At 33.9% G+C, this 8,841-nt stretch overlaps 1 protein-coding gene across 1 annotated transcript in view; it reads left to right on the top strand.

The window, feature by feature from the left end:
• LOC111640958 (gastrula zinc finger protein XlCGF57.1-like) overlaps positions 1 to 4,610 on the top strand; it is an 8,799-nt gene extending 4,189 nt beyond the window's left edge. The window contains exon 2 of the mRNA XM_023387056.1: positions 2,444 to 4,610. Within this exon, the coding sequence (XP_023242824.1) occupies positions 3,304 to 4,020 (717 nt within the window). The 5' untranslated portion in view covers positions 2,444 to 3,303 and the 3' untranslated portion in view covers positions 4,021 to 4,610. The remainder of the gene's footprint in view (positions 1 to 2,443) is intronic.
• The last annotated feature ends 4,231 nt before the right edge of the window (positions 4,611 to 8,841 follow it).

Below are 8,841 nucleotides of genomic sequence, written 5' to 3'. Positions count from 1 at the left end.
TTTCGAAAAATTTCTTCTTAGTGTACATTCTGTTGACGTACCCTATTAAAACGCAAAAAACCGCATCTAAAATAGTATAAATAGAAGCAGAGTTCTTTACGGTAAGCCTTAATCCTAACCATCTTCCTTCAGTGGGGGGAATTTCGACACGTATATTATATAAAAGCACATGCGTATTCGAATGCAGCGTTGTCAACATTTCAAAGGAATCGGTTGGAACAAACGGACATTACATTTTTATTTATATAGATAGATAGATGATGATCTGCTTTAGTTCATTTTCACAGAAAAGCGTAATGCCTCACAGAAAAGCAAACTTGGGCGTCGTACTCGTAGCGCCATCTGTTGGACACAAAAGCCTTAACCTAGATTATATATTTTAATTTATATGAATGTTTAACGGAATAATATACAGCCTATGTCCACCCTGAGGTTCCATTCTAAATATTGGTGAAAGAATTTCTGAAATCGGTTGAGTAGTTTCGGAGATTACCTGCTGCAAACAAACTTACATACATACATACATACATACATACATACATACCTGTTTAATCTATACTAATATTATAAAGAGGTAATCCGTCCGCGTAGCGGTATGCCAAAAACGGGCACTAGAAGCGCCCTAGCGAAGATTTTAAATTAACAATAAATTATTTTTATTTGTAATAGGAATTTATTATTGATATGAATTTATTATTTATACCACGGAATGGTATAAATAATTATTATATGCCTTGATTAACCTTGCGCCACACGTTTACAACATCTCGTGACTCAGTGAACGTCACGCATTGACTCACGGGAAATTTGTTGAAAAAATGGTGGATACATTTAAAATCGAGGTTTACAAGCGAATATAAATAAACAAATTAAACTATTTTAAAGTATTTATAGAATGTTTAATAGGTAGAAATATAGATCCGTATGACGCGATTAGGATGGTAAGATTCACCCTCCGAATGAAGGGGTGGCGAACCCCTCTGTGCGAACAATAAATGTCTAATGAACCATATCCCTACGCGCGACCCTTCCCGAGATATCGCCCTCCGAAAATTATTCTACTGGTCACGTGACCGCCTGTTTTCCACAACTTACTCTGCAAATGAGCGGGTCGGCGATTCCCGAGTGTGCGCGAGCGCGCGTTACCTTTTTTTCGCTCGGTAGGCTTCCTTTTGACCACGGTGTCACGTGACCGGAAATGACGTAGGCGAATTTTCAGGGGCTTATATCTCGCGAAGGGTCGTGCGTACGGGTATGGTTCCTTTGACTTTATTGTTCGCGCAGGGGGCTACAGTTTGAGGAGTCGCCACCCCTTCATTCGGAGGGTAAATCTTACATTTGGAACTTTAACGGAGCTGTAGAGCATATTGATAGGAACAAAAAAGTCAAAGGAACCGTCCATCATGGAAATTTGTAAAGAACGCCCACTAGGGGGCGTCCCGGGCTACTAGTTTTATAATAATTAATAATCTATACTACTATACTATATAAAGAGACAACGTATTTTTCGTTTGTGACCACTAACCGTGAAAACTACTGAACCAATCGTTACCAAATTTTAACTGTAGCATCTTTATGACCCCCGGAATGTTTACCACTAATCAAACCTGCAGATTTTTTATTAATTAAATAAAACTACAATGGATTTTTGTCTAGGGTTAAGGCTTTTATGTCCAACAGATGGCGCTACGAGTATGACTCCCTAAGTTTGCTTTTCTGTGAAAATGAACTAAAGCAGATCATCTATCTATCTATATAAATAAAAATGTAATGTTCGTTTGTTCCTACCAATTCTTTTGAAATTTTCACACAATTCGAATACGCACGTGTTTTTATATAATATACATGTTGAAATTCCCCCCACTGGGTGGAGATGAACAGGATTAAGGCTTACTGTAAAGAACTCTGCTTCTATTTCTACTATTTTAGATGCGGGTTTTTGCGTTTTTGATTGCGTTTTAATAGGATACGTCAACAGAATGTACACTAAGAAGGGATTTTTCGAAAAATTTCCTTCCACACGGGGGAAGTGTTATACATTTATAATAGATACATTTTGAGCCACAACAACGCGTGGCGGGGTCTGCTAGTATAGAATGTTTTTAATTATTAAATATCATAACAGGTGGCGGCACACACAATTAAATGTTGCCCATTAAGGTAAGAAACTCGTTGCTGGATTTTTTAAATGAAGTATTACATAAAATTTAATAAAAGCATTTTTAATTAATCAATATGATCATAGTTGAAGTTTGATTACCAGAGAAGATTTCTGAAAAATTTATTGTAATTTTACTAAATGTGTACACTACAAATAATTAAAGAAGAGAATTTATATATTTTAAAACATTTAACATAGAGAATGGAAATTTTAATCACTGTATGAAATACTTTGAATATGAATTTGTCTGATATTTATGATCGTTTTATTCTTTCCATTTAGCTAATTTTCATCTTGAAAATACAGAAAACGGAAACTAATAAAGGAGAAGAAGAACGAAATAGAATCCTGCAAGAATGAAATCCATTATTCACTCTTAAGAATTTTTGTATTTTACAGGCTTGAACGTTGCGAATTCCTCTTTTTATGAAGGAAGTATTTTTTTTTTAAATTCAATACAGTATTCGTTTTATTCGAATTTAACATATTATGCAATTATATGTTTACCAGTACGAATGAACAGGATTACGAATAAAAAACATTCTTATGTTAAAGTCAAATTAAATTAAATTTTATAAAATTTATTTCATGTTTGTTGTTATTTTCTTGCAGTTGTTCTTTGGATGAAACACAAAGATTAGAAGAAAATATTTTCCAAGATTAAAGAAAAAAATTGTATATTAATTACTTACATCGATGCTTTTCATTGCAATATATAATTGAAGGAGCAGGAGAGAGAGCTATTTTAAGGAATAAGGATCAATGGAAAAGCATGAAGATATAAAAGCACTTTTAAAATGTTTTACAGGAATTGTTTACTTTAATATGTCAGCCTTGATTAGTTGTGTTTGAAAATAATATTAGTAATATGATATATTTATACTCGAACTTTGTCATCAGTAAAATTAGTTTTTTGGTTTGATACAGAAATGTGCTTTTCGATATAAAAATTTTATTTTTAGTTAAATATTATTACTGGTTCTTTATTGCTTCTATTGAAGAAAATTAATTTATTACACACAAATAAAATATTATTTAAAATAATTTTTTTAATTGCAGATAAAAGGAACCGAAAGAAATTTTCATGTAAACACTATAAGAAGAATTTCAAAACGAAACAACAGTTGAAAACTCATGAAAGAATGCATACAGGAGAAAAGCCTTACACTTGTGACGAATGTAAACAGAAGTTTACACAAAGGGGAAACTTAATTACACACCTTCGGACCCATACAGGAGAAAAGCCGTACATTTGTGATGAATGTAAACAGAAGTTTACACAAAAGGCGCACTTAATTACACACCTTAGGACCCATACAGGAGAAAAGCCTTACACTTGTGACGAATGTAAACAGAAGTTTACACACAAGGGAAACTTAATTAAACACCGTCGGACCCATACGGGAGAAAAGCCTTACATTTGTGATGAATGTGAACAAAAGTTTACACAAAAGGAGCACTTAATTACACACCTTAGGACCCATACAGGAGAAAAGCCTTACACTTGTGATGAATGTAAACAGAAGTTTACACACAGGACAACCTTAATTACACATCTTAGGACCCATACGAGAGAAAAGCCTTACACTTGTGACGAGTGTAAACAGAAGTTTACACAAAGGGGAAACTTAATTAAACACCTTCTGACCCATACAGGAGAAAAGCCTTACACTTGTGACGAGTGTAAACAGAAGTTTACACAAAGAGGAAACTTAATTAAACACCTTCGGACCCATACAGGAGAAAAGCCTTATATTTGTGATGAATGTAAACGGAAGTTTACACGAAGGGACAACTTAATTAAACACATTCAGACCCATACAGGAAAAAAGCCTTACTCTTCTGATGAGTGTAAATAGAAGTTTACACGAAAGGATAGCTTAATTAAACACCTTCGAATCCATTCCGGAGAAAAACATTATGAATGTCAATTATGTTCAGAGAAATTCATTTGAAACATAGTCTTGAAAAAACATTACAATATTCATACTCAGATGTAATTTCCTTCAAATATAATCCTATAACAAAACTATTTTGTTGATCGACAGAACTCTGTATTTATTATCACACGAGGTGTTAACAAAATTTAAAGATTTCGAATATGCTGAAATTATCTGTTTGCAAATTTTTGCTCGAATACACCGAACAGTGTTTATGTATAAGTTTGTTGGAAACACGCTTTTATCTTAATGAATTTCATTATCATAACTTCATATCAATTCCCGAATTGTTAGTATGTAATTAAAATGTTATGTAAAACGTTCTCGAATAAAGAATTGTTCCATCGACACTTGTCCGTATTAATTTATTCGATCTAATTACGACAATGCATATTTCGGTCTGATCCTTAATACAGGAAATTTTTGTTAGTTCGTAACTGTACTTTTGTTTCGGCTGTGGATATAATAAGATTCACATGTTAAGGAATTCGGTTAGTTCGAAATTCGAAGTAAAAATTCTGCCCGAGCGATGATATGTGTAAGTTAACTCGTTCGTTACGATAATTTTTTTTTAACTATTTTTATCTGATTGCACGCTTGAAGCTATAAATAAATTTCCGCAGAAATATGACGAGATTTAAAGTTTTGTTTGTAAAGATTTTATCTTCATAATACTTGCCACTTAACCTAACCTATTTGTATTTTTAGTGAATTAAAAACAGTGTTATTATTTTAAAAAAGCAACACGTTAAAATAATAGTTTTTTAAATTGATAACTTTCTATGGAAATGAGAAGTAACATAAAGATTTGATTCTTATTTAAAACTGGCGTGGTAATTGCATTTAGAAACCTGCCCAATGTCCAGCTATTTCTAACTTGAAATAATTTGAACTGAATATGGACAATTATATATACATTTTCGACAAAAAAAAAACGTTCATTTTAAATTAAATAACTTGCTGTTACGCACATATATTTTATATTCATAAGCAAAAATATATTTTTTTACTACACTGTGTGTACGTTTATATATTACAATGAAAAATTCGTATAATTAATTTTAAAATGTCTTAATTCCGACATGTACACTTATTGTATATGCGCTTGCTTAGAAAATAATTTATTCAATATCCTTGTAAAATTTTCGCGGCTCACCAATAAAAATCACTGTCTTATTGTATTAAGGCACTTCCATCTATACCAATGATTTTCAACCGGTGTGCCGCAAAAATTTGCCGAGTTATTTTTACTTACTCCGAAGAAGACCCCCCCCCGAATAATAATAACTTCAAATAAAGTATCGAAACTTATTCAGAGGAAAATAGAAATATTTTTAGGTAACAATTCTGCTCTAATAGGTATATTAGAGCAGAATTGTTTAATATTTGTTACATTATTTATCGTCTTACTCTTGATCACATATGATGAATAAAAATATTGTGATAAGATCAGTTACAAGATTTATAAAAAGAAAACTATATTGTTTTTTATATCAAACAACATTTTTTAGATGAAATTAAAATTTTTACGGTTTAAATACAGTGTGAATGCCCGTACAACATAAGTTGCCTTATCCATTTATAGACGATTAACAGTGTCTTTAAACTAGTAAAAGCACTGCTTTATGTTTTGGTTGTCACTTTGCAGATCATCAGACTGTCTTTGTTTTTGGACTTTAATCTAATCGAAGTTGAACAACCAGTGCAGAAATGTCTGTCCGTCAATTCAAAGGGAAAAATCCCAATCCGGGATGAAATGTCAAGTCCAATAAATTAAGTCGTAGCCGGGTGACAAAGTCGTATTCGGGTGGCAGAGTCATATCCGGTGAAAAGTGGACGTGGGTGGAAGTGACCTGGAAAGAGAAAAAATTCATTTTATGCAGCAGAAGAAGAGCTTTTTCCATCAAGGTTTCTTCTGCTTGACGGATGTTTCCACGATCACTTTGGACTCCCCTCGACACTCCACCGTCCATTCTGCAACTTCCGGATATCGCAGTACCAAGGTAGTCGACCACAGTCGAGGCGCTATCGTCAGGAGTAATGATAACCACCCGTTTGACGCACTCTCCGCTCTTCTCGACATCTTTCGGAAGCACCCGAATCACTGGAAACGAAGCGGAAGACGACGACGAGCCTTCCTCCTCCTCACCATCTGCCGAGGTGCGCCACTTCTTTAATTCCTTGAAATTATCCATTCTGCAGTGGCGTGCCGTGACATTTGATGATAGGAAAGCTGTGTTTCTGTAAGATGACTTTTAGGGGCAATCAGATACTTCTTTAAATGTATTTTTAATAGATTATTTATCTGACGTAATTAATAAATAAACAAGTTCAATATAATTACCTCTGTTATTAGATTCAATAGATTCCCTATGCCGATTCTTGCTTTGATAAAAACATATAACATCTATCAATATTAATTTAAATATATCTATTAGCCGTAACTATCTCGTTATAATTTTCAATATTTATTTCATATTTACTAATGTTAAATTCTATTCCGCTTCAAATACGAAAGAATCGACGATTTTTCGTGTCTTTTGGAAGCTAAATTGTCAAAGCCATTCTTATTCCACACACTAATTTCATTTGAAAATAGTAGGCAAGCCAACAAAACAATTTTTGCATTTTTATGCATTTACAGAGCCATTTTATCGTGAAAATGTCGAACAAATTTTTTTATTGAAGCGTTTATATTTAACTTAGGCATTGGCCTTTCTCTTTTAATAATGTTTTCTTTTTCATTATATGATCTCGAGCCAAAACTTTTTTAAAATAAATTTTCAATATCGCAATTACATTCCGAATCGCTAGCCACGATATAAGGGCTAAAATTAAAAATAAAATTATAAAAACTTACTCGGTGAAATAAAATGTGTGATGGATATACATACCTGATACAAAACCTTCTTCAATTGTATGAATATACTTTTAAAGAAAATTATAATTAAATATAACTTTGTAATGAAACGTACGTAATAATAACATAAAATATTCTTTACTTTTTAAATCTTAACCACTTAGTCAAATAGCTCCCTACGAGTGGAATCAGAGACAGTCCTGCTAGGTGTGCGGCGCGTGCATGCACGCGGGCTGCCAAATCCCCAGGGTGCCCATACCGGTCAATGTTAAATGCCTCTTTTGTCGCATCATTAGTATAACTAAAACGACGCGACAGGGTTGTTGTACATTTTAAACGTTTCTCACCGTAGCTGTAAAAATCTAAATTTGTTAAACTTAATAGCCATTTGTTTTCTAACTAATTATTTTTAGGACCAGGTGTACACGAAAATTTCCAAAATTTACAACTTTTCGGTCACTCTCGTTGAACTAGAAACATTTCTGTTTATATTACGTCTAATATTACGAAGAAATCAGTCCCACTGTACACGGCTAGAGATTGGGTCGGTTAAACTTTTAAGTAACATTCCGGCTCTTTCGGCAAGGTTTTATTTATGTCCCTAATTCCCTAATCTCTTAATTATTTAACTAGTTCTTAAGTAGAAATAAGTCGAAACCGTTTACTTTGTACTCGAATATTTGTAGTCTCGGGAAAGAAGTAGAAAGACAAATTTTTATGACAAACGGATACATAAATCGTAAATTTAAGGAAAATAAATTATAGAGCTTTTTCTGTACCTGGTGCATCTCTCTCATTCATTAAATTTAGTTGTAAATGACGCTGTCAAAGTAACGGTTAATTTTTTAACATTATGCAAGAATTGTACACGTTTTTTACATCCCCTTAAAGATGGGACATACGACATTGTAATATCACCGGTTTAACATTTAAATCCGCGAGTAATATAAAATCGGAGAGCGGAATAAATATATCAAATATTTTAACGGATTTTTTAAAACTCCTGTCAACTATACAGAAAGCTATCATAAAAACACACAGGTAAATTCTTATCGGTTGGGTTAAATTATAAATCTACTCGTGATTTGCGTAATCGAACGAGGGCGGCCAAATATCTAGCGGGCGGGCGGCTAATGGCCCGGAACCGGTACTGGATACAATTGGAAGCGTTATATATGTAGCATCCACCCGAGATCCTAGGCTTCCACCGGCTAAACCGGGTGAGGTTGGTGCTCTGTAAAGCGCGTGCGCGAATCTGACTCTTTGGAAGTTGGCGATTAAATTAATTAAAAGGTTTTGTTGGACGTCCGAAGAAGAGAGGGGGTTACGGAAACTTGGACAAACTGGGACCAGAGAGGGAGGGCGAGTAAAAATTTCAAGAAAAATATGGACATAATTTATGGACAGCCCCATAGCGTTCGAGCATATCCTAACTCTATGTGCAGAGCCGTAACTAGCCAGGTGCAACAGGTGCACCCGCACAGGGCCCACTTGGAAGGGGGGCCCAAACTGCTGTTCACAAGAAATTATTAAATTTTAAATTTTTCCACCTTTCTACAGCGCAGTTTGGCAATTACATTTCGCCTTACTTAGACCCTAGATGTCGGCTCACCAGTGTTCCCAACTGTGGCGACTTTTAAAGGGACGTAGTGAGGTAGCGGAGACCTCAGACAAATCAGCCAAAAGTAGCGACTTTTGAGATTTTTTAATTAAGTTTTTTGAGAGATTTAAATTTATGTTTATAGTTTTCAAATTTACAGATTTTTCTCTACTTCATAGAGCTCTCTGGCAACTACTGATATTATTACGATATACAAAACTGTATTTCTACATTTTTCTAGTGTGCAGAGCTAGAAATCTGTAAAGGTAACATTTTGTAA

The sequence above is a fragment of the Centruroides sculpturatus genome, unplaced genomic scaffold, assembly GCF_000671375.1.
Source record: "Centruroides sculpturatus isolate CEXI.00-Female unplaced genomic scaffold, Cexi_2.0 scaffold1412, whole genome shotgun sequence".
NCBI classification, from domain to species: domain Eukaryota; kingdom Metazoa; phylum Arthropoda; class Arachnida; order Scorpiones; family Buthidae; genus Centruroides; species Centruroides sculpturatus.
This window is presented reverse-complemented; position numbering and strand designations above follow the sequence as displayed.